The 26,523-nt window shown below is 48.6% G+C and overlaps 2 protein-coding genes across 13 annotated transcripts in view; both read right to left on the bottom strand.

The window, feature by feature from the left end:
* LOC308638489 (uncharacterized protein) overlaps positions 1–7,395 on the bottom strand; it is a 65,288-nt gene extending 57,893 nt beyond the window's left edge. The window contains exons 1-2 of the mRNA XM_081275993.1: positions 2,536–7,395; positions 2,232–2,443 (exon numbers count right to left, since the gene is read on the bottom strand). The gene's annotated coding sequence lies outside the window, so the exon portion shown is untranslated. The remainder of the gene's footprint in view (positions 1–2,231; positions 2,444–2,535) is intronic.
* Positions 7,396–10,422: 3,027 nt separating this feature from the next.
* The window catches only part of MITF (melanocyte inducing transcription factor), a gene marked incomplete at its 5' end in the record, with an annotated part of 183,013 nt that continues 166,912 nt past the window's right edge, over positions 10,423–26,523 (bottom strand). For 9 of the 12 annotated variants that reach the window (XM_081275938.1, XM_081275937.1, XM_081275947.1 and 6 more), the window contains 5 exons: positions 10,423–13,980; positions 18,038–18,185; positions 21,377–21,452; positions 23,740–23,814; positions 25,906–26,023. In XM_081275938.1, the coding sequence (XP_081132064.1) occupies positions 13,582–13,980; positions 18,038–18,185; positions 21,377–21,452; positions 23,740–23,814; positions 25,906–26,023 (816 nt within the window). In that variant the 3' untranslated portion in view covers positions 10,423–13,581. The remainder of the gene's footprint in view (positions 13,981–18,037; positions 18,186–21,376; positions 21,453–23,739; positions 23,815–25,905; positions 26,024–26,523) is intronic. The other 3 variants (XM_081275941.1, XM_081275940.1, XM_081275944.1) reach the window with 1 other exon arrangement.

Genomic DNA, 26,523 nt, shown 5'->3' with positions numbered 1-26,523 from the left:
TCAACCACACAAAGAAGAGCATTTCCCAGTGCCTTTAAGCACAGACCTCTTGCTTACAAACAGCAGCATCTAATGCCCACTGCTACACGAAGGCACCTTCACACCAAGATGTGGTCCTGACACATTCCTTAAAACCGAGACCCTATTAGTGATGTCTGCCTTTTAAAAAACACTACTCTCAAAAAGACACACCCTGTCCAGGAAATCGCTGGAACGGGAGCATCAAACGTGTCTCTGAATTCTGAAGTTCTTTTAAGGAGGTAACCGGTCTTCCAGCCCAGGGAGGGCTCCAGATGATGTCATGCTTGATGCCCAGCCTAAGTGAAAGGGAAACTGTCACCATGCCCTGGAGCCCTGCACAATGAAGGAGATGTCCTCAAATTCCTGGCAGCAGGGACCCACTTTGGTGGTACCAGCCTTGGCTTCCAGATGGAACCAGGTACCTGCAGAAGGAGAAGCCAGCAGCGAGAGGCCCTGGGAGGAGCTCCTGTCGGCAGCTCCGGCGGGTGTTGCTGCTGAGACCTGCTGACGTCAGGGTCATGGCCTCCAGGTGCTGGCCAGCGGTGGTCCTGGAGTTGGCTGCTGTCCCTGGTGCCACTCCTGTGGCTAATGACTTCCCTCCTGGAGTCATCACCAGCTGGCCTTTCAGGAGCCAGTCATCTGGAGGTTACCGTCAGCCCTTGTCACCCAGGCACCTCACGTCAGCAGTATCCTGGAGGCTGCTCTACAACCCAGACTCTCCCCAGCGCCACGTGGACATTGCCACCCACGTCACAGGGGGCTCGCTCCGTGGTTCTGCCATGGTGGAGGCTGGCTCCAGGGGTTCCTGTGACACCCACAGCAGCCACGCCTGATCTCTGCCTCCACAGAGACCCTCAGAGGCTAAAGGGAAGAAGGGGCTGCTGAGAGAGCTGGACCAGGAGGCATCTCAGGGGTGCGGACTGCTCCAGCTCCCGAGGTCACAGCTACCCAACCCAAGGCTGCAGATGGAGCCGAGGGTGTGTGTGCCCTCTGTGCCCCTTGGGCAGTCCCATGCTGAATCCGGGAGTGCCCAGCCAGCCGCTGAAGACTGTCTGAAGCTCCCACTGCACAGGCCACTGAGTGAGTAGGAATGACCTCTGAGTGGGCAGGAGGGACCTCCGAGGGGCGTGGATGCTCTTCTGCAGTCACTTGAGCAAAATGGAAATGAGGTTATGGAAAATAAACACCAGTCTCTATTAAAAAGTAAAAGTAACAGGTATCCAACACAGACTCCTTGAATCACTGTGCATGAACGCGCATTCCTATTTATTGACAACCTATTATGTGTCAGGTTCTTTGATGAAGGTGACGGATGTTTAAATGACAGTCAGATGAACAACTGGCATGAAACATCCTGGATCCAGACTGAGATGTAGCCAGGTCCTCCCGTGAGTGTGGGTTGGAGGTGGAGTGTGCCACTGAGGGTAGACGAGGTCTTAAAACATGGCACCTGTTTGGAGAGGCTCAGGGAGAAGAACCACTGATCTTTCACCCCCACACAGGGCTAAATGGAGCACCACAGTGCACCTTTTTTTTTTTTTTTAAGAGAGAGAGAGAGAGAGAGAGAGAGAGAGAGAGAGAATTTTTTTTTAATATTTATTTTTAGTTCTCGGCGGACACAACATCTTTGTTGGTATGTGGTGCTGAGGATCGAACCCGGGCCGCACGCATGCGAGACGAGCGCGCTACCGCTTGAGCCACATCCCCAGCCCCACAGTGCACCTTATTTGGTCAGAGAGTTCATGGGGCAGGTAACCCTCCTTCCCAAACGAATGCTGTTTCCCAGTGGAGGGAGCTGGGCCCCGCAGCCTAGCTTCCACTTGTAGAAGCAACCTGAGCCGTGGATGCCAAGGGCCCCCGCTGCCCAGAGCTGGGGACGAGCCCAGGACCTGCAGCTTGCTAGGCTCTCAATGACCACTGAGTGGCACCCCAGTCCCAGAATGCTCTTTTGTGGACTGTGAAGCCATGTCCAATCTGAGAAAGGGAACCTGAGATAAGCAGTTATCAACAGCTACTGAGGAGGTGGCCTCAGGGCCTGCGAAAGTGGGGTCTGTGTGTTTGCCACCCTTGAGCTCGATTTTTAATGGCCGTGAGATTGATCATGGCCCTTGTTGCTTGGAAACACTGGTACAAACTGGGTGTAAGAGAGTAAAACACAAAGAAAGCTATGGTGCTGTTACACACTACTCAGGGGGCAGGGGCCTTCTTACATTTGCCTTCTGCAAGATGTCAACCCTTGGGGGCAGGAGGGATCTGGTCAACAGCCGACAGCCCTCTTTGGCTAGAGAACCAGTACCAGCAGCAGCTTCTGCATTGGTTTGGTTGCTTCTTATACAGTTTATAATTTTGTACCGTGTATAGGTATCACACTCCACGTTCAGCCATTCCTCCTCTGAATCTAGACACGATTAGAAATGTTCATCTGAAAGTTCAAAAGAAATACATTTAAATACTATCATCCAGTCTCTTATAATAATCCCAATAAACAAATAAATGTGCTGCAGGTTCACTTACCAAAGTAGTAAGATGCACTTCCTGTGTGTTTTGCTTTCTCCATGATTACAAAAAAACAACAGCATCGGGGCTGAGGCTGTAGCTCAGTGGTAAAGTGCTTCCCTAGCACATGTGAGGCACTGGGTTTAATCCTCAGCACCACATAAAAAAAAGTAAAGATTCTGTGTGTTCATCTACAACTAAATAAATATTTTTTTTTAAAAAAAAAACAGCATCACATGAGCTTTGTTTAGGAAACATAACAAATCTTCAGATAGCTTTTGAATTCTAATTTGACTGTTCTTATCCATGCCACAAAATAGAATTTCATTGTTTTTTTGTTGAAGCAGAAAAAAAAAAAGCTCATTATATTATGGAATCATAAGGCCAGCAGGAAATAGAGCAAATTACAAATCACTATCGTGGGCAGAAAGGAGGAGCAGGAGAAGGAAGAGGAGGAGACACGCTTCTCACTTTCATGTGTAAAGAGAACACAGTCGTTTTGCAAGCACAGTTAAGCTGTCACAGGAAAAGGTCCCAGGCCTCCCTCAGGACAGCGGTTTCCTCCTTGCTCCTGGAGCAGTTTGGAGATGATGGGGTGGTGCCACCACACTCCACAGAGAGCATTTATTTCTGGGTCCAGGAGGCTGGATCTGCTCCCCTTTCCTTCCTGCACAGCAGGATGATAGAAATGAGGGTGGCTTCCAGGCCACCGTGCAGGATTCATGACAAGGTGCACAGGTCCCCAGGGGAGGCTGGGAGAAGCGGAGCCCAGACGTGGCTGTGTGCTGAGCTCAAGCCCAGCTCACTCGGGCACTAGAAGGAGGGAAGCAAACAGACATGGAGGAGCAACTGTCCATCCCCCAGCCCGGCGCCGGACAAAGTGCCCACAGGCCCAATCTGGCCCCACCTGTGCGTCGTGCACAATTTTAATTTTCATGATTAAAACGGAAACTTAAACTCAAGACAACTGCTTTGTTCTTACATCCTACCTGACCATAGACTGAAATTTTGAGTTTGGATAGAGGGTCTTGGCTAAGAACTGTCAATATACCAGCTTCATCAAAAACTGCAGATGAGAATATCTAATGTAGATAAAAAATTTAAGAGCAAATTAAACATTGGAAATCACAGGAGTCTTTCTGCCAAACATGAGGGGTCTCCTTTCTTTCCATCAAGGACATTCATTTTATTTCTTTTTTATTGGTGCATCATACCTATACAGTATGGATTCGTTATGCCATAGTTATAGATGCACATAAAACAGTTGATCCAGCTCATTCCCTGTACCTTCCCACTTCCCTGCCCCCAGATCCACTTTCTCTGCAGATCTCCCTCCTCTTATTATTTCAATTAGCACAGGACTCATTGTGCCGTATCTGTACAGGGACATCCCATAACTGGTGGATGTCCTCCCCTTCTTTGTCCTCTCGATCCCTGTCCCTTTGACCTCCCTTCCTGTCGGTCTTCCCTGTAACCACTGGTACCATCAGACGTTTCTCACCATCAGTCAGGTTGCACAACCCCAGGGGAAGACAATGAGGGGAATCAGGGCCATTTCAAAGCTTCCTTATGAAAGGAAGGAGGACACTCTTTAGCTGGACCTTGGACACACACCGGATGCCTGTCTTGTCATTACTCTTCCAACCACTTCCTCTATTCCAGAGATTCCTTCATTAGTAGCACTATCAACTCACTGGTCCATTTCCCCTTCTCCATCTGGAAGAAGAAACATTTTTCCACTTGAGCCTGCAGAACACCAAGTCATGCAAACTGTTATTTCCCCCCAAATGATTCCATTCTTCTTATTGGATCTGTGTTCTCCAAATTATACCCAATTACTATCATTTTTGTACTTTGAATTTCATCAGTGAAAACTTGTGTGGAAACCTGTTTTCACTGGTGTTCTGTTCACACCAACCTGAAATCCTTCATACGAACTCTCAGCTCACAAAACCTAAAGTTCTCACCCCCCAGCGCTTCACAGGAAACTGGGCCGACCTCGGCCACAGTGGGAGTTGTGAAGAATGACCTGGGGAAATTCCCTCCACGTGGTGAAAGAGGAAGGGTTTCCCAGGGGGTCCACCAACAGAACCCACCAACCCGAGGAGTTTGGCCTGCATTTCAATCCTAGGAAAACTTCTTTAACCAGCTCACGCACCCAGCAGCTCTTCTCAGCCAAAGTCCACGGGAAAAACAGGAAACAAGAGAAGAGAATTTCTATTAAGCCAAAGCCCTGCCACTTGCGCACGGCTCAGAGGGAGCGGCTCAGGAGGTCCACAGGCCCACCGGCCCCTCTACAGGACACAGTTCTGATAAGATTGACAGTGACTTCCCTGGACAGAGAAAGAGGGTTGCTCTCAGGGCCTCTAAATACAGGGACCCAAACCTCCTGACCTCTCTGAAGCCCCCAGGGATGCCGGGTTACAGTAGCTAGGTGTAATCACGACCTTAAAGATGACCAAGAGGCTGAGAGCAGCACACACAAAGGCCCAGGATCAGAAACGGAGAAGGGGAGAGGGTAGCCACGTACAGAATGAGCTCGGCGGCCTGTGAGTGAGCTCCTGGAACTGGGATCCCCAACAGCTCGCTGATACGACAAGATATGAGACATGACGTCCACCCACCTAAGTCCCAGCAAGCAGGTGCCCTCCACCTGGCAACTCGGCCAAGTCTTAAAAAAAACATAACACTGTATTCATATTGGCAATAATTGTGGGGACACTAGTCAGGCCCTGACCTGTGATCACAGATGAATATTTTATAAGCAAATGAAGGAGGGCATTTCAACTTGGTGGAAGGAAGGAAGGAAGGGAGAGAGATGGGGAGGAAGAAAGGAAAAAAGAAAGAGTAAAGAGAGGAAGAAAGGCAGGCAGGCGGTAATACAGCCCTGGCTCTGGAGGGAAATGGAGACGCAGCCTCCCTTCTGTGGGGAGATCAGAGCCTCTTCTCTGGGGAGGTCCAACTTAGTCTGCATCCTATGGAGGCAGAAAGGGCCTGGGAGGAGGCTGCATGGCCCCAGGGCTGCTCCTGTGCCCAGGCTGGTCTGGTGGAGATGAGAGACCCTGTCCTCCTGTCCCATGCCGTGGCAATGACGGGTGCAGGATCCAACAGGCTGACCGACTCTCACCAGTGAGACTCTGGGGGGACAGGAGCAGTGTCTGCAGGCTGGGTGGGAATGGCAAAGGTGTATCTGGGGTCACCAGCCACTTTGCCACCTTCTAGGGAGTCGGCCGAGGAATGAAGTCAGTGGAGGCAAGCCCAGCTGAGCTGGGGCAGGGCACGGAGTCAGCGGGATTCAGGAAGCTGTAGCCCAGGTGTCTGAGGTCACACTCCTAGCTGCACCCCCGGAGCCTGTTGTTCTGTCAGTTGAGACATCCCCCTTTTTGGCGTGGGTAAAATCGAGTGGCTTCTGCCATGTGCAATCCCAGGGGTCTCTGGGAAGGCCCTGGGAGTCCGTGCATATTTAGGGCAGCGGTGTGTAGGGAGTCCTCTGAACATCTGACCGTGAAGCCTGGATCTCAGGCTCTCCAACCTGCGCAGGACTGAGGGTAGGGTGACAGCTGTTTAATAAAATATCACCATGGGTGAGGAGGAGGAGGAAGAGGGGACCGGGCACCTAGGACCCAATACCTCCCTGTCTACTGTTCCCATCCCCTGTGGCTAAGTGCAAAGGGAGGAAAACCCCAGGGCGAGAGATGACAAAGGCAGGCCTGTCCCATCTTCTTGAAACCAATGGCAGGAGCCGGCACAGTCTTGCCTGCCCAGAATCCACGTCCTCGCTCTCCGGAACACCACGGCCCCAAGTCCCCGTGGATTAGGTGGATGCACAACTCAGATGTGACCTGGCCAGTTGGCGTGGTCATCTTTGGGCCATGGTGAGCATGTCCCTGTAGGTGGGATCAGAACTACTTACAGGGGACTTTGCCACCGTGGCTGGGTTTCCATAGGACCTTGGACCTGCCAGAGGGGACCTCCTGGAGAAGATCACCTGCAGAGAGGAGGACAGAGTCAAGACAGTGAGGGACAGGAATTCCCACACCTGCCTCGAAGCCAGGCAGGCACCAGCCTAACTGTGCCATCAGGAACATCCCCTGCAATTAAATTCACTTTTGCCACTTGTTCCCAAGCAAAGAGTGGGAGCTCAGAAATGCAGTTAAACAAGACCCTGACAGAAATCTCAAATCTCAGCTGTAAAGGGTGGAGAAGAAATGCTCATGGTGCTGCTCAGGGTTTATTCTAGAATAATCTTTGTGCTACTATTACATACTGCAGCTACATGAGGATCAATGCACCTTTTGTGGGTCAGCCTTCAGCCCATGAACAACCAAACTTCTGAGAGAAGACCTGGTCCATCTGTTAGAAAATGTCCCTGTACAAAGGAAATTGCTGACAAGAGCCTATCAGTTCTAAATACCAGAAAATTCTTCCTAATGTCCTTCCACCAAAAATAAATGAGCAAAACTTTAAATAAAACCAATTATGCTGTAGCCAAAGTTGCTGCTCTGCTTCTCAAACACTAGGCTGTCCCTATTTAAAGGGCTGGGAGACGCACGATATTCAAGACTTACCTTTTAACCATCCACAGGAAAGGTACATCAAACCTGTGCTTGGCCACAATTGTTAGTTTTGTTGAAAATGAAAACATGTTACTTTTAAAACTCAGAATACTTGCTAAATGATAATAGTTTCCTTAACCAGAATTTTATCAGAGATGAAACCCTAAGCTAATTTTTTTTCTAGGAATAATACCTTTTTAATGAGAATGGATTCTATCTGCATTCAGAAGAAGTTGTCTCTGTTAACTCCATATAATTTGTGTAAAATTTTCAGAATTTACCAAACTGTATTCTTTGGAGGTACCGACATGCATCTCTGCTTCTCTCTCTCTCTCTCTCTCTCTCTCTCTCACACACACACACACACACACACACACACACACACACACACAAACTTTCTCTCTCCTCCCCTCTGGCCGCAGGAAACTTTGCATACCATTCCCAGTCCCAAAACTCTCAAGTCACATTAGCATATTTTAGAATGTGAGAAGTCTTGCAGTTAGAGCTATCTGCTCAAATTTGCTTAGCCCAGCATTTTCCAAAGTTAACTTTCTCAAGATTTAACTATAGCATTTCACACCCGCACCCTCAGCCCCACCTCCAAACCCCCATTCCTCAAAGCAACTTTGGGAACAGCTTGTAGAACTAGTTCCATAAAGTGAAGTTTGGGGAACTCTTTGAGTGGTTTCTATCTCCACAGATTTTGCTGTCTGAATAATATATAAGGAATTTTGAGTGACAATTGCACCCATTTGAATATATCTTCAACTGCCTCCATAATTAGAAATTTAAAATGCAAATTTCTCAAAAGCAAACTGTCTTTACCATTTAGACATGTTGCGGAGATTTATCTGATTTTGTGTATACGCCCATTACTTTCCAGTATATCTGGTGTAGGTAATGGGGTGGAAAGACTGATAAATATTGAATACAAATATGATTAATGCTGTTCAAGTTTACATATATACTAGATCTTGAGAATTTTAATATGAAGATTGTACTCTGTCCTTTTAGGTTGTTTTTTTTTTTTTAAATACGTGCCTCTTGGGACCAGAGATACATAACAAAATAATGGAGACTCCTTCAATTATCGTCTGTACAAGAGGCAACCATGACTCATGTGGTGTGGGTCAGACATGAAGTATCATTGCTGACATCGGATGTGGCACTGAGGAATGAAGAAACCAACACCACCTCCTCCACACTCGGGGACAACCCAAGTGTCCACTGCTGTCTTAGACAAGCTCCTTGGCTGTGCTTTTCATCTCAACAAGCACAAAACAATAAAGCGGGTAGTTTAGAGCAGCTCAATGCTGAAGATTAGCTCCTCAGATGGTGTCCCCGAGAGGTCAGCTGATGTAGGTGCAGTTGAAAACAGACCCCTGGAAATCCTCTCAGCACCATCGGGCTGGTGAACGGGCAGGGTATAGACAGGGTGACAGGTCCTTCACAAAGCAGCATGACCACAGCTCTCCCAGGAGCAGAATACAGACTGCAGCCCCGAGAGACAGGTTCTGAGACAGCAGAGGACAGTCAGCCCCATGGCAAGAGCAAGTGCTGACCAGACAGGCTGGACACACCTACACTTTAGGTCTTTTTGTGCTAAGTGTGATAAACTTGGTTTTTCATTGATTCTCTAAAATATTCTGAGCCTGGACGCTGAGAAGAGCTATGTCCTCTTCTCCAAAGTGGACTGCAACTGCTGTCACCTTGCCACTTCACACAAACCTTGCTATACTGTAGTGCAGTATAGCAAGGGATAGTGTAGCAGGGATCAAACCCAGGGCCTCCCCCGCGCGAGGTCCAGCTGCACTCCCGGCCCTCAGCTCCGGTGCAGCATTTCTCCAGTGAGCTGTGGTGCGCTACTGAGTCAAGGTGATTATGACGATCATAGGAAAACAGCTGCCACTTACAAAGCATCTCCTACCTGCTGCCTGGCAAACCTTCTAGTGCGGCAACGTGGTCTTCACGAGAGCACCGAGCAGCGCTGCTGTTACTGTCTCCAGTGAGCAGATCAAACAGCAAGACGCAGGGAGGCTGAGACGCACAAGCTGAAAACCCCACAGCCAGAAACAGGCAAAGGCTCAGATCAGGATGCTAGCGGGGAGCCCCGCTTGGCCATTTTGTGGATTTTTATTTTTTATTTTCTGGTACGGGGTTCAATCCCCAGCCACTTCCCGAGTTACGGGGATTACAGGTGTGCACCATTTTATGCCCGGCAGATATATATATTTTTTGAAAAAGTGAATTGGGCTTAAGATAAACTTTAAGAAATGTAAGTCTGAGGAGGTGAAATGAAGTCATGCAGGTTGCAGTGAACCTCTGGCAAGCAGGTGACCCACGGTGACGTGTGTGTGTGTGTGTGTGTGTGTGTGTGTGTGTACAGCTGTTGACTGGTTCTGCAGGCCTCTGGGTGAGTGTGAACAGGCAGATCATGGGCACAGACTTGGGGCAGGAGCAGCCGAATCCCCTCCTGAGATGAAAAGCCCCACTTCCAACTTACCTGCTCTTGATTTCTCTCCGAAAATTCCCTTGTTCATGTAGGAGATCTTCCTATTTTTTTACACGATTTTAAGACATCACACAGTCATATTTCTATGGGAAATATAAATAATTCAAATAACTCTGAAAAAGAAAGGCTTCAATTATTGTATATTATAATTTGAGGGGGAAAAAAATCAAACTTGAGCAAAAGCTGACAGTCAGATCAGAGTCATTGCAGGAAGTTTCTTGCTCATTTTCTCCAGAGGTTAAGCCAGAATATTTTTTAAAAAGGGCAGAAGTTTAAGGTCTAGCTAGGGAATAAAGACGTGTTTTGTCTGACACTTCCCAATTCAAATCCAACATTTATCAAATGATCCTTAAGTACTGTATTTAAAAAAAAAAAAAAAGCCCAGTCAGGAGCTGGCAGACTGGGTATATTAAGCTTTCATTATTGTAAATTTGTATTTTAAAAACCCAATATCTTTTCTGTAAATATGCAAGGTATTCTCTGACAATTTCTCTTTTTGAGAAGCCACCTCTCCCCGAAAATATTTTAAATAAAACTCTTATATCTAAAATGCATTCTTGGCATTTGGGAGTTCAAAAACCTCCTCCAAATTCAGAGGGGGGGGGATAAAGCTGCATAATTATAGTTCACTTAAGTGCAAGTTATAAAGTAATCAGAAATGATTCTAACCAAAAAATAACATCTTAGAGTGGCATTTAAAACCAGGGGAAAAAAAAGGGACGATTGGCATTTTGAATATTTTCTGGCAATTTGTTATTCATTAAGTCAGAGAAAAAATGTGCCTTTTTTTTTTTTATGAAACAACGCTGAAAATTAGCATGAACGACCGGCCACTGCTTTGTGAAAAACCATATGCTTTAATGAGGCTATCAAGAACAACAGCTCGATTATTTCATTGGATACATTAATATCAATCCATAAGATACAGTGCTATGGACCATACAGAAACTATTGCTGCACACAACAGCAGTGATAATTATTAACATTACAGTACCAAGCGTCCGCAAGAGACAGTCATTTGTCGTTTTTATTTTTTTATTTTTTATCAAGAAATAGGGTTTCTTTATACTGTTATCAACATCAACCTTTCCCCAGTGCATTTTACAAAAATATTAGTAAGTGCATTCCTTGTGCTTTATTGGATATCTTTTAGCGTCCTACGTGTTTTATTTGTTCTTATTGCTTTACTGTTCGGAAACAACCAGAAAGAACTTGGTCATCCTCTCCATAGGACCAGGTTGGTTGTTTCAGCTTTTGGCAAAGACAGAAGGTTTGGTATTTCCACTGCCCGACCCATGGGCAGGGGGACAGTTTTGGTGTTTTGGTCACTCCAAATGGAGGCCCAACCCTGAGTCACAGTTCCGCACCCAGGGATGGGGGGGGAGTGGTGTGGATCATCCTCCTGTTAAAACCAAGAGCCCAAACCACTGCCTCTCGGCTTGGCTAGTCCCTAAAGTGAACTCACACTCCGTTTGGCAAAAAAGAAAGAAAGAAAACCAGCCGGCTGCAGCGTTCCTCTGGGTTCACCCCCCTGTGCTCCCAGAAATGCCCCTTAATCAGGAAAGAGGAGGTGGGAGCAGGAGGTGACAAACTGGGACCCCCGCTGCAGCTGGAGGTGCAGGATGCCAGGCTTTCTCTCAGAGGCTTTCGGCTCTGCCACAGCCACGGTCCCTGGGCGTGGGTCAGCCAGCCTCGCTGCATCGTTAAGAGCCCCCCAGATCAGCTCAGGAGAAGTAGCTCGTTGCTTTGCCACCTTAGCTCTTGCTCCCAGCCCCTCCCCCCCCCCTTATAAATATGAAGAGAACAGCAGACAACGCTACGATTGTTGTCCGAGCACTACGGCACAGGAGCTGTTCATGCAGATCATCACTACTCTAGGAAAAGGCAACACAATCCAGAGGGCTGAAAGAATGGGAGCCATGCGTCCCGGCCCCCTTCAGTAATAAAGCTATAAAACTGAGAGCATCATCAACGTCTTCAAGGGTCTTCTCGGTGGCCAGCGGCCAGCGTGCATGGGGACGGAGAGGTGGGCTCTCCTCCCTAAGCCATCATCCACACACCAGGCGATCGCGCTCTCTGATCCCTCCATCCCCGTCATCAATTCATATTTGACATTGAAACACTTTTTTTTTTTAAAGAAGACCCCCTTGAATAAGGTTTCCTGATGAGATAGGTTGGCACTCTGTCACTAAAGTCTATTTCAGGTTAAAAAGATCTGAAGGAAACTGGAAGCTCTTCCGCTGTCTTCAGAGGCACCGTGCCACAAGACCCTCTTCACTCCCGATGCCATCTTGGAAGCGTCCTCCCGGTCACAGTTCAGTCAGTGCTAGTCCAGAGCAGACGACGCTGTGTGTAAGGCACTTCATTCTGAATGGATATGCTTTGCGCCACGGGCTCTTCAACTGCAGGCTGCTTCTGAGAAAGGCCCCTGGCAGCCTGGCTGCATCTGAGTGTCACTGCATAAGACATCTAGGCTGGATAGATGTAACACTACTGTCATTGCATAGGGCTACACAAGTAGGTAATGCACGGAAACTAACTTTACATGGCTGCTTGTTAAAACATTGTTATTGAGTAACAGTAACTTGCCGATACAGTATTTCTCTCTTTTAAAAAATCTAGCATGGTCGCTGAAATAAACCCCAATTTAAAGGACCACAAAGGGCAGAGTAACTCTATGGTTATCAGTCTCCAAGAATATTGCTACTTTATATCCTAAAAATAAATACATAGGTTTATGGGTTTTTTTTTCTAGAAAGCCTGGTTTTAACCTATTAATACTCTATCTTAAATGTGTTGAAAAACAGTTTTGAGTGAGCTATAATATACAAAATATTTGCAAAGCTCTCTTTAAACACAAGACCTTGCATAAAATTTTTCTTTCCTGGGTGTACAAAGAATGCAGGAAACCACCAAAGAGTTGTAAAAATACTGAAAACTCGTCGTCTTCAGATGCAGATTCTTACAAATTAATACAAACATCGAAAAGAACGATGATAACAAAGAGTCTGTACAAATCAAATGAGTAAAACATAATTTAAAAATAAAAATAGTAAAGCCAATTAGAAATGTGCCCAGTTCGGTTGTCTTATCAAAAGCAAAAAAATAAAAATAAAAAATAAAAACCAAAATGAAGGAAAAAAAAGAGAGAGAAAATAAGTACAACAAACTTTCAGTGCTCCTCAACAATGGACTTTGAGAGGACATTCATTTCCATTTCAAAATGAAATGCATCTGATGACAAAGCTGGGTTGCGCTTATTAATTCATGAAGGAAGAAAACTGCGTCTGCAAGGTGAGGAGGAGTGGGTGGCGGCTCTCCAGAGGCCCTTCTCCCACCTTGCTATCTGGGTTGGTGTCAGTCCCACTTGCTGTCAACCCTCAGGAAAATGACTGCTCTGAATTTTGTTTCGTTTTGTTTTTGATTTTTTTTTTTTTTTTTTGGTCTTTTGCAGACTACACTAGTTCCTTAAATAGTTTGCAGAACAAAGGCTGAAGGGTGCTCCCAGGTACTGTGTCTTTAAGGCAGTACCAATGAATCAGTACATTTATAAAAGGGAGAAGGGTTAGGATGCGCATCTTTCTTTTTTTTTCTTCATGTATTTTCTTTTTTGGTTGCTTTACATTCTTTCAATTAAATTCTACATTGAATTGCCAAGGAAGTCACAGGCATGAAAACCTCAAATCAAGTTTCCCCTGAATTACGATGGACAGACGCAGCCCCGACAGGCACCTCCGGGCTGGGAGGGGGCGTCGGCCGGAGCTCAGTTCACAGATCCTGCACACACGCGCTGTACGACACTTTGGAGGCATTTGGAGTTGTAAAATAGAATATACAAGTCCGTTTCACAAAATTCTAAAAATAAAATATATCCTGGGCTATCAATAAAGCATGGAAAAAATTCATATTAAAGGAAAATTATCAAGAAAACCCCTTCCGGGGAATGCCGCGTGTCCCAGTCAGGGAGGGGCCTCTGAGGACGCGGGGGCAGGTGCGCTAACACGCCAGCTCGGCCTCCTCCATACTCATGCTGCTCCTCCGGCTGCTGGCCTTGGAGGCTCCCGGGGACACGGAGGACAGGAGTGGGTCAGTCACCCCCGCGGGAGAGAGGGTGTCGTCCATCAGGATGTCTTCCAGCTTGGACCCCATCTTCGTGGGGACACTGTAGGCCTGGGCGCCCTCGGCCGCGGGCCCCAGGCTGCTGCTGAAGGCCAGGGTGCCGTCCGTGAGGTCCAGGCTGGTGCACGCCAGCTCTGCCTGGTGCTGCAGGAGGTCCTGGCTGCAGTTCTCCAGTATCGGCTCTTGCTTGATGATCCGGTTCACCAGATCCGGGGAGCAGAGACCCGTGGATGGAATGAGGGAGAGTCCGTGAGCCCGGGCCTGCATCTCGAGTTCCTGTAAGAAGAGTCCACATCACACACTGGCACAGGGGGTGCGGGAAGGACGCTCAGGGCAGGGAACCACACTCCCCATGGCTCTGCGAATGCAGACACAGGTGGGTACACACGGGGAGACCCAGGGATCGCACGTCACCAAGAGTGAAGGTGCGCTTAAGAGGGCGAGGAAATGCCCAAGTTAGTCCTCCACTCTGGGGTGCTGCCCATGGGGGAGGCTGTGCGGGTATGGAGAGGGCATCTGGACCCTCTCTTTGGCTCCCCTTATTTTCTCTGTGAAGCTAAGACTCCTCTAAAAAATAGTCTATTAAAATCAGACAAAGGGAAAACAATAAGTTTCCAAAGTGAAAGTTTGTTTGCTCTTTAAAATTAATAAACTCTGTATTTCCTAGAGTACCGGTAACCACCAGTCGTATATGAAATGACTTTTTAGGTGGCAGATGGATTCAATTATGTATTAAAAACAGACTTTCAGAGACATTAATGTTGACAGTAAGGATAAGCTAAAAATATAAAAATAAAACTTTAACATGTGACCTGATGAAAAGAATGTATTAAGTAAATGGTCATAGAATTTCACGGTCCCTAGGTCACGCACCAAGAGACCCAGGGAGCTGCAGGGAGCACAGGGAGCTGAACATAGTTTAAGATTTCAAGGGAAACAGTGAGACCATCAAGAACTGCCAAACTCAAGACAGTTCTCAGCCTCGTGTGAGTCGTGACACACACTCAGTCTCTTGTCCCAGCACTGAAAGTGGCTTCACAGGGCTACTGTGACGAGGACACATGCAGGTCAATGTGGAATGGGAGGCCAGGGACGGCTGCTGCAGACTCCACAAGCCTGGTGCTGCCCAGCTGGGACACATCTCATCGGTAAGCGCTGTGATGATTTAAGAATAAAACTAAAATGATGTTTTCCTTTCAATTTTTATGATTTTTGTTTTCCAAATGTCTACCAAGAGGTTAAGACCTAAATACTCCGTGAGTTGTTTGGACCTAACAGAAAAGGAAGGGATTTCCGTGGGCCTGGGGATGCAGTGAGGGCCACACAGACACTGACGGCACCAGGAGTGGCAGTGTCTAGAGGTGACGGCCCAGGCTGAGCAGGTTCCCATGGGTAGCGGAAGGCTGCAGAGCTTGGCCCAGCCATCCTCATCACGGCAGGCGAGGGGACATTGATCCTTCTGAATTCAACAACTCGGTTCTCACCTATGAAATGAAGAATTGCTTCCTACACTATCTTCACGTACTTCTGATGAGCTAACGCACATCCCCAATTCACAGGCTGAGGTCCCAGCCCCAGGACTGACACATGACTCCTGAGAGACAGAGGTCACTAAGCTAAAGGGGGTCAAGTGGGACAGACCAGACCCCAGACACCATCGGGACCAGACATAAGGGAGAAGGTGCCACATGCAGGCCAAGGAGAGGTCTCAGAGGAAACCAGTCCGGTGCCACCCTGATCTTGGACACGTGGCCTGCAGAACAGACATGGCAACTGTCCATGGCTTAGGCCACCCAGCATAGCATTAGGTGTCCAATACATTTCCCAATGTCAGAGCCTCCCCAGGACCTCAACCCCAGATAGCCTTGGAGCAAGCCTTTGCCCCTTCCTTTATGGGAGGCTCCTAAAGCAAACCATCGGGACCCAAGTGGCGTCCAGTAAGCAGTCAGCTTCTGTGTGCAGTGGCTGTCCCGTGCCCCAATGCCACAATGGAGAAACACAGGATGTGCGTTAAAAGCAAGCCGGCTGGCCCCCCAGAGCAGGCCCAGGCTCTCCACAGGACCTGGCCCCTCCACCTCTGCCCATGAGCTAGAATCCATGTGCCTGGAAAGCCAGGCTCGGCTATGTTGGGACCAGAGGGTCTGCTGGGCTCCTGGAAACCACGCACGGAGGGGACCAGAGCTTGGGATGTCACCTGAGTGCCTGCCTGCTCCTTTACAGACTCCAGGAGCACAAGCCTCTCCAGGCTTCCCATTAAGGCCCCGGGCTGTTTAATAAGAGCAGTTCCACCGATAATGAGGCTTCCTGCTCCTTCTCGTGTGAAGATTTTTGCACGCATCACTTGGGACGAAAATGAAAGGAAGGCCTCAGGCCCAAGCGGAAACTGCTCTTGAGTCTCATGCCCACAGGCAACCAGCAGCACCTCCTACCAGCCTGTGTCTTTCCAAAAACCACACTAGTCAACAAAATCGGACCAAGAGAAGCAAACGCCTTACTACACACCTTTGCTGTTTAATTAAAAATGTTTATCAGCTGATGAAAGCAGTTACTCATTTCCAAATAAGGTGGAAAATCTCTTCTGAACACTCTGGCCTCACTGCATTGCAGAGGTTTCCGGATTAATAGCATTTCCTGCAACATCATGAAGTTGTAAAGGTGGCCCACAGTCACTGAGAGAAAAACCCAGGCACCGTCACCAAGGAATTTCCAATGCACCTGTGGCACTGCGTGATATTTATGTATGAATACCCATCTTTGGAACCTTGAAATAAAACAAAACCTGATTTCTCTTCCAAAACCGTCATCACATTTCACAACTTATTTAAGGAAATGACGCATCAGGACAAGCTGCTTTTGTAAGTAGGTCTACTCAGTAGGTACAGGAACCACGTCCGTGGGTCCCGTTGGAGGGGCGAGACGTAAGACCAGCAGTGAGAACCAAAGCAGACGAAGAAGCGAAGATGATTTCCAAAGGACCCACAACCTGCAGGGCACCTGGATTCTAAAACCTGACCCTGGAGGAGAGCCCCCTCCACCTCCAGGCCCCACAATGAGGACCTTGGCAGCCAATGGGAGTGCAGCACCTCATACCAATGTGGTGCGCTCTGAGGGTGGGGAAGAGGGATGACCAGGAGGGATGCCACAAGGACCGCGGTGGCTCTAAGGGGGCATGCTGCAGGTGGCTGTCCCTTAAGCCACTCCCGGAGGAGCTGTAGTGGAATCCAAGGAGATGACGAGACCACTACTCAGGGAGAAGACGCAGCGTCCCAGGCTCTCATGGCGGAGCAGGCCAAGGAGGCAAGCAAGTTAACCGCCCCTGAGCTCTACTTGGTCTTTGGTCATTGACAGCGCTTGAGGACAGTCACCGGAAGCTGTGCCTGACACTGAGCAGGAGAGGCCAGTACCAGCGAGGAGTCCCAGAGCCAGCCCTAAACAGGGTCCACAGCCATGTCCTTCCTGCTCTGTTGCAGGTACTCCCGGGATGGGACAGTGGTCAGATGCACACCTCTAAGACTGCATCTGCTTAAGGATCCATACGGCACAGAGCCATAGTCTCTAAGATCTGTGTCCTTATTATTAGACCCTCTGGTATCCCAGGTCCTTAAAATATGGGGACTGCTCCTACCACCCAAGAAGTACTAGGGCATCCTTTATGTAGCAGGCACAATCAGTGCTCATTATTTCTGGCAAGTCCATTCTGCAGAGTCCTGCAAACAGAAGGAGCGAATGTGGGACCATTGTTCCTGTGGGAAGGGCGGGGTTAGGCTCTGCCTGTCACAACACCTGCAACCTACAGGGTCTTGGCTTCTGCGTGTTTCTGATTCGAGACACATCCCTTTAAAACACACAGTAGGTTCATTAATACTGGGCTCAGACCACACACCGAAACTAAGGCCTGGAGGGAGTGAATCTGACCCCTGCGCACACCACAGGGACACTTCTCCACCCCGGGAACGCTGGAGGGCACTTCTGCACTGCCCCTGGAGACATTCTAAATGGCAAAACCAACAAGAACGAAAACCAGAAAAACGTGGAGCCTGTGACGTTCCACAGGCCACAGTAACTGGGTGACAGTATGGGAGCTGAAACCAGAGGGCAGGGCCCGGACCTCCACCAAGAACCAGCACAAAGGGCCACTCCAAATCACCGCTCCCCACATGTCCAAGAACAACTGCGGAAGCCAGTAGTGATGGTGGGGGACCAGTGCGCTTTGTAAGCAGGGAAATGCACGAATGCGGGATGCAGGACTGGAGCAGCCTGCGTTGGGGCTGGGCGCCCTTCCCAGGCGCGGCTCCTCTCCCCACCGGCAGCCCCTAGCCGAGCGCTACTCTACCTGGATTCGGAGCAGCAGGTGCCGGTTGGCGTGCTCCAGCTTCTTCTGCCGGCTCTCCAGCTCCTTGGCGCGCTGCTGCTCCCGCTGCAGCTTCCGGATGTAGTCCACGGATGCCTTCAGGATGGTTCCCTTGTTCCAGCGCATGTCTCTGCGAGGAAGAGGGAACAAAGCAGACCTCGTCAGGAAGCCAGGCTCCGTAAAAAAGCCAACATCGAAAGCGTCTGGCATCTTCAGACGTCATCACGAACGCACATCAGCAATGGCGACTTTCCACGAGGAAACTGCACATGCCGGATGATTCCACGGCCTGTGTACGTTGTCCCACTCCATGCAGACACACATCAGGGACAGGAGGGACATGGGACAAATGTGGAAACAGATGACTCAGCTTGTCCTAGTCTCAGAGCCGCGAGACTTACACGGAGGTCTGTTGCGTACCCAGTCGATATTCTCAAACCCTATATTAATGGCCACAGGTCTCTAGGACCATGAAGTCATTATTCCCTTGGGCAGAATAAGCCACCGTTAAAAATGAGATGACTCTGTGGGGTGGTATGGCTTGATGACTGTGGCATAAGTGGTGTGTCCTCAGAGCTTATGGAGAATTATCCTGCCACCTGACGCTCTCGGCACCCCTCTCCTCATGTTCCAAGTGACAGCACCCCGTGTGTCTGAGTGGCCTCCTGGCTACACTGTTGGACTCACAACAGGCACTTCACATCGAGTGCTCTGAGAAGTCCAGATCCCACGTGGGGTACCACAGCAGCCTTGTGAGAGCCCAGCCCAGCACCTAGAGTCTTCTCAGAGCGGGACCCTGCCGGGGACTTTGTGTCCGATGCCTCCTTCTGTCAGGACCTTCTCGATGGAGAGGTGGAAATGGGCCATCTCACTGGCTGGAAACTAAGGCCCAGGGGCTGGGAAATGTCTCCACGGCCTCAGACCCCGGCTCAGACCCCTGCTCAACCTGGACTTCACTGTTCAGACCATGAAGGGATACGCAGAGGCCCCTTTCCTGCCAAAACGGAAAGTGAAGCCCGAGAAGGAAGGAACTTCTCCAAGTTCAGACACCTGCTAGGAGGCCACCCACCAGGAATCCCCACCAAGGCAGGCAGAGCGGGGCCTCTCAGCGCTCAGTCAGCTGGCTCTGCTGGACTAACAAATGAGGAAATCAGGACATTCGGATGTAGGTGAACACACTGAATTTTTAAATCACTCCAGAAAAAAACACAGAATGATCTACATCTATGTAAATACTACTTCTACATTACTTGAAATTAACCTGAAGTCTTTTAGATTTTATGTATTGTCATCATAATGATGCCAATTGTGAATGGTGAGACAATTCATCCCCTGGGATGCACGGAGAACCACCTACCCCACCTCCTGCAGCTGCTAAGGGCAGGTGGGAAGCGCCAGGTGGGACAGGAGGGTGGCCCATTAAACAAGCCACCCAGTAATAGATCCTCACATGTCCCAGACGAAGAACAAAACAGAAGTTCTCCCATGAGAGCCACAACTAGAGAATTCCCTGGGATGGGTCCTGGGGTGGACCCTGTGGTCTCACAGATGGCAAACTAGGTGTCCTGAGAGACCCTGAGTGAGCCCAGAGACTCCTGCTCAGGCTAAAACCAAAGTAACAGGAATTTGAGCACCAGCGAGACGCGACCGGGGTGGAATGGTGCCTCCTGGGCCGGGAGGTGAGCTTTGGACCTTTCAGACAGAACTGCCACTCCATGTTTAAAAAGTACTGATTCCAACCAATGAGCCGGGGGGTTACCCCCTTGTGATACCCAACCAACCAACTACGTCTCTGGGCTTAAAGGAAGGGTTTCCAACCTCTTGGTCATCAGAGAGAAATCCCTTTTTATCTGAAAGTGCACACAGAGCTTCAGTAGAGAAAACTGACCCAAACTGAGCTGCTCTGGGGGACAAAGGGCACTACAAGGGGCTGGGACACTGATCAGGTAGAACATCTCCATAGCGGCCCCAGAGGACATCCTGGAATCCAGAGGTGGGAAAACCACCACCTGGGTTATAGGGGTCAGCGTCCGTTTTCTCTTAAAACAATGCTGACCACCAAGGACCCCTATCCGTTCAGATTATAAACACCCAGTTTTCTCCCACAGTGGAGAAGGAAGATATGCAAATACAGGACTTTCACTGCCGCCCCATAATTTCTTAAGACGTTACTAAAGAGATTCACATGCTACGGTTTCAAAGAATATGCTAAAAAGTGAGAGCTGATAAAGAACGGGAAAATGGGAATTCAATCTCAACCACCATGCAAGACTGACTGTCGGAAATGAAGGTCACAGCCCTTTAGTACGATAGATCTGTGCTGCCAAACTGAGAATCGGAACATTTCCAGTTTGAAAATGTCTTTCCTGGAAACCTAAGAAAGCAGAGAGCGCAAGGTGGATACCGTGCCTGCTCGTCCGTCCAAGTCACAAGAGGTTAACAGTTTTATTTAGCTACCAAGTCCCGGACAATCATGTGAACTGCATATGTAATAAGCCTGGCATGAACGATACTTGATTGCCTTTTTACCTTTTATTAGGTAGCTGAAAGGTCATATTCGAAGGATGATTTCACAGAATGCATGTGGGGGCCTTAAAATGTATACATGGCTCGGCCCCTTACTTCAAATGGGCCAGTTTCTAATGGATAAAAATTGTGTATTTGTTGTTGTATTTGCTGATGCTGCAGGTTGGCTGTAAGACTTGGGAGAATTATCTTCACAGCTGTTATCTCTGAGAGGGGGACCCCAGGCTAAAGCAGCTCAAATTAGCTGACTTGTACTTAATAAGAAGATTTAAAAGGACTCTTTTTTCCCCTAGATTGGTAAAACATACAAAGAATATGCAGGTTTTCGTAAAAAAAAAAAAAAAAAAAAAAAGTTGACCTTTTGTCTGTTGAATGCCACTGAACCTGAAATTTCCCGTATCTGCTCATCAGTGCCCATTTGGAGATATCGTAAATGTCCAAGAGCACAACGACCACAAATCTTGCTTTATTGGCTATTGAAATCTTGTACTGCATGACTGCTAAATTTCTTTTTTTTTTTCTTTTTATTTCTCAGTAGCTCAGAATGTGTCTGCAAGGATTCTCTGGCTTCACAAAGCCCAATTCCTGACCCACAAAACTCAGTGCATTTCTCTTGAAATTTTATTTTGGTGGAAAATAAACAAAGGCAAGTATTTAGAAAGGGAACCAAAGGAAGAGAGGAGACTGGGTTACTCTAGGTTTTCTAACTGCATTTTTTTTTTTTTTGCCACACACGAGAAAACATGAAGGTACAAAAAATATATATGACGCAGATCAACATGCAATTGTACTCACGGATCATTTGACTTGGGAATCAAAGTACCTAGTTCTTTAATGCGGTCATTGATGTTAAATCTTCTTCTTCGTTCAACTTGAAGAAAAGAGTACAGGAAAGGGCGGTTAGGAGGATCACCACAGACACACGCCGCTCGTCTTGTTAAAGCTATGAGCACGTTAACCCCCAGGTCGGGACCATGTAAACCCAAACCCGTTTCCCCCGTGTCCTTACCATGTCTGGGGCACTGAGACCGAAGCACTTTTAAAACGAGCTCCTTGGATACAGAGCTCTATCAGACATACAATTTCTCATTTTACCCTATAACAACCTTGAAATCAGAATTACTGCCCATGGTTACAAGGGATAAAGCCTCCCTGGAGATGTCAGGGGCTTGGAGAGGGCGGCCAGCCGGGAGCAGGGAACTGTCGAACTACAAGCTGCCTCCAGGGAGCAGGGCTCGGCATGCTCACAGCACCACACAGGGAGGTCCTGCTGCCCGGGACCCAAACTGAGTAGGTACTTAAATGGCTAATGGGAAAATGAATTCCCACAATTTTCTACTGACAAAAATCAAAATAGTATCCACTGAGTACAATTTTTACACTGCAAGGCTACTAAGCAAAAGCATTGGAATTACTTGCGATGGGGAAATTGGAATTATATGTGGTTTTCACATACCATGAATATCACTCTTCTTCTGATTTCCTTTTAACAACTTAAACATGTAAAAAAAAAAACATCCTTAACTCATGGAGCATAGCCCATTCTCTAGTAGCCTTATTAAAATAGTTCAAAACAAAGGGATAAAATTAATTACGATATTTTGCTAAATCCAATACAACCAAACTACCATAATAACAACAGGGAGTCAATGCAAAACTTTGTAAGTTATTTTCTTTCTTTCTTCCTTCCTTTCTTCCTTTCTTTCTCTCTTTCTTTTCTTTTTTTTTTCTCTTCTTTTCCTTCTCTTTTCCTTTTGGTACTAGGGTATAACCCAGGGGCTTGTAACCACTGATCTACATCCCCAGCATTTTTTTTTTTTTTTTTGAGACAGGGTCTCACTAAATCACCAAGGCTGACCTTGAACTTGGCGATCCTCCTGCCTCAGCCTCCCGTGTCACTGGGATCGCCCAGCTTTGTCCAAGTGTATTTTATACTGAAAGCTCGGCACAGTCTGGACTGATCACATTTCAAGTGTCAAGTGCTCAGTAGGCACGGTGTGAGTCACCACACACCAGAGGGCACAGCCCTGGAACTGAAGCCCAGTACTACTAACCACGGCACACATGGTAATGTGTTCTGCCCCCAAGCCCCTAGTTGCATACTCAATTAATCTGTCTCCTAGGGCAGGAGGGTGACATAGCAGGGCATATGAGGTAGCAAATGTGTCTAACTAGCACCTGTTGGGTCAAATGGAAACACAGAGCCTGTCCCTGGGATTCAAGGACCTCCCCCCCACCACCATTTTCTTTTCGGGGGTGGGGGGATACTGAGGATTGAACTCAGGGGCACTCGACCACTGAGCCACATTTCCAGGCCTATTTTCTATTTTATTTAGAGACAGGGTCTCACTGAGTTGCTTAGCACTTCACTTTTGCTGAGGCTGGTTTTGAACTTGTGATCCTCCTGCCTCAGCCTCCTGAGCCACTGGGATTTCAGGTGTATGCCACTGCACCCAGCTTCCACCATTTCTTATAAGGGGGAAGTGTTAATTTATGGCTCATGTTCTTAAAAATCAGCTTAGGAAGCAGAGGTGTGGTGCTATGAGATGAGAAGTTAACCTACACTCCCTCCTGCACCCAAGGACACACCTCATTTTTCCTCGGCCACCGCCCTCACATGCACGTATTAAACAGGAATTTAAGTTTTCAGAGGAAAAGGTCTAAAGATTTAATGGAGAGTCAATTAGACACACAAAGGCACTGTGCATGTTCCAGGACTTCTCAAAGTCACAGGTACAGTGGGAAGTTGGGGAGGCGACCTCCCCCAGGGGCCCCCAGAGGTCTTTCTTTTCTATTTCTCTCATCTCCCTGGAGAAGGAGATCCCAGCTCCCCGCTTGTTAATAATAAGTTCCAGTGTGAGCGTCACTTACAATGGGGTACTTGGGGATCAATTCCCCCCTTGCAAAAAAGAAAAAAGAAACACTACCTCAAACATCCACAGAAGAACTAACTCTTTGGAAACTAAATGCGAGGATAAATGTGGAATTCAGTTAGGCCTGAGATGAAACACACACCCTGGTTTCTCTGAGATACGGTTTCCCCCACGGCTTTGACAGCTCCAGAAATCAATGATCATGCATGATTTCCAGCAAGGTTCTGAAGAGGGATGCGCGGCCAGCTCCGACGTGGAGCAACTCGAAGGGAAACGGCTACTTACTCAGGTTGTGATTGTCCTTCTTCTGCCTCTCCTTGGCCAGGGCTCTTGCTTCAGACTCTGTGGGGAAAATACACGCTGTGCACGTGAATGAAGTTGTTAGAAACTGGAACTGTCCGGGGCACCACGACGCACCTACACAACATCTCGTTTTCTACACGCACACAGAATCTCGGCTCACTGCACTCCGAGTGTGATCACGCTTTCTAAAATGAGGGCTTTAAAGAAGTCTGCACTTTTCCAGATCACTGTGGATCTGATTCACGCAGAAACTCAGCCTCCACCAATGGGTACTGGGACGGTAACAAGGGTCCCCAGGGTGCTGCCCACATGTTCCAGAGTTAGTGGGAGTAAAAATAAAGGACCGGGAATCTGCTGTTGGAATTCCATCATCGGGAGTCAAGTTTTCTTTTCAGGCCAAATCATTTCCTGGTTTTTGATTTGCTGCCCTTGTAACACCCTGGCATGGAAAGAAGTTCCCAGGCCGGACCCCCACGACCTCACAGGGGTTCTCAGTGGACATACACTGGGAACTTGGAGCCGGGTTCTGTCAGAATTTGCCAAAACAGAATCGCTCACTGACTCTTGGGAGCAACTATTCACCAGTTTGAGTCTCTAAAATGTTCATCGGAAAGGGGCCAGGAGGCATCCAGTGGCAACCGCATTTAGGAAGTTCTGCTTGCACACTCCAGCGAGGCCTCTGAGCTAGGAGCTGGCCGCTGGCCTTTGGCCTCACACCCAAATCATCAAAACCCAACATGCTGTTTGAGCCATCAGGGCCTCAGAGAGCTCAGTCTGCCTCCTCGCAGAAGGGAAGGGTGAAATGGTTCACCACTAGTTTGTCCTTTACCTGGAGACAGCAAGACCTTGAGGTGTACCCACACGTTTATCTCTTGTTTATTACGCATGTGTGGGGTCCGTGCTGCCCCAACACGTAGGGAACTCAGCTGACAAAACACTGTGTGCATTATAGACGTCCAGGGAGACTGTTTCTGCGTGACCTTGTAGGTATCTGTCACAGTGCACCATGATGTCACGGGGCTGCCTCCCCATGTGTCCCAGTGTGCAGACTCCTGTGGGCCTCTGTGCCCATATGACATAATGCAGAGGCACACTCTTTAGACTGGGAGGATGGACCTCGCCCCTGAAACTGGCCTAGCCACATGAAAACTGAGTCAGGAAGCTCCCAGGCTGGACCTTCCCTGCCTGGAGGAATGGCCGGTGGCTTGTACTCCAGGCCCCTCTTCAAGAGCCCCGAGGGCTACTGTTGCTCTTTGTGCTCTTGCCTCCTGTTGGGGTTCCTACTGGGTTTGGGGCTTTGGATAGTTTTATTCATTAATTATTTCAATTGAAACCCAATTAATGATTTTTTTAAACCTTTCTTCAGCCAGTTTTTTGAAATGCTTTTTTTGAAAGACACGATCCCACAGGATAGGGATCTTCTCCCCCAAGTCCGCATCCCCACTCTTCGTTCATCGCCCCGCTGGCAGTGGGCAGGGAACGTGGGGTGGAAATGGGCAGAGCAGGGCCAGCCTCACCAGGACAGAGGCCAGCTCTAAGCACCTCCTGCCTCCATTCCCCTGAAAGTGGCCATGGGTAATTTCACACCTGCCCCAAGGACAACCATCCTAATGGCTCCATTTTATGATTTACTCTCCACCCCACACTGCCGTGTAATTAAACCTTTTGCACGTGATCCAGCAAAAAAAAAAAAAAAACACGTGGCATCTGAAGATGTGAGAAATACGCTGTTGGCACAGCCCATCCGAGGGCTCCAGGTGAGTCAAGGAGAGGCAGAGCAGGGTTCCCAAAGTCAGCACCATCAGGGCCTTGGCAAGGGATGTAACTGCCAGGCAGGGCACAGAGGTCTGCAGGGGGAGCGCTGCCTGCCCCCCTGACCCAAAGGGGCACACACGTGCAGACCATGACCAGTGCCTGGAAACAACCGTGTCCCCATCCCCAGTATCTCAGGAACCCCTAGAAACCGGGATGGCCATGTATGAATCCTCCATCTTAAAATATCACACCACATTTTAACGACTTCAGAGACCCCAAGAAACAGGTCCATGGGTCACACCCGGTGGTCTAGACATTACTGCACTGGTCCCCGTGCCTGGCGAGGGAGGCAACAGGAAGCCCCCATCAGATGCCCACCCGCTGGGCACGTACCTGTGAGCTCCCGCTTGATGTTGGGGAGGTTGGCAGGACAGGAGTTGCTGATGGTGAGGCCGGGGGGTGGCAGGCCTTGGCTGCCGTAAAGGTCGATCAAGTTTCCGGAGACGGGTAACTGCACAGAGAAGCAAGGACACACGTAAACCCTTAAGCAATGACCAAGTGTTTCAGATAAAATTCACGTTCTGTTTAAGGGTTTCCTTAAGGAAAATGATGGACGGAGGGAAGGAGGGAAGGAGGGAAGGAGGGAAGGAGGGAAGGAGGGAAGGAGAGAGAGAGGGGAAGGAAGGAAGGAAGGAAGGAAGGAAGGAAGGAGGGAAGGAGGGAAGGAAGGAAGGAAGGAAGGAAGGAAGGAAGGAGGGAAGGAGGGAAGGAAGGAAGGAGAGAGAGAGGGGAAGGAAGGAAGGAGGGAAGGAAGGAAGGAGGGAAGGAGGGAAGGAGGGAAGGAGGGAAGGAGGGAAGGAGGGAAGGAAGGAAGGAAGGAAGGAAGGAAGGAAGGAGAGAGAGAGGGGAAGGAAGGAAGGAAGGAAGGAGAGAGAGAGGGGAAGGAAGGAAGGAAGGAAGGAAGGAGAGAGAGAGGGGAAGGAAGGAAGGAAGGAAGGAGAGATAGAGAGG

The sequence above is a fragment of the Spermophilus citellus genome (genome assembly GCF_964194105.1).
Source record: "Spermophilus citellus genome assembly, chromosome: 19".
NCBI classification, from domain to species: Eukaryota; Metazoa; Chordata; class Mammalia; order Rodentia; family Sciuridae; genus Spermophilus; species Spermophilus citellus.
This window is presented reverse-complemented; position numbering and strand designations above follow the sequence as displayed.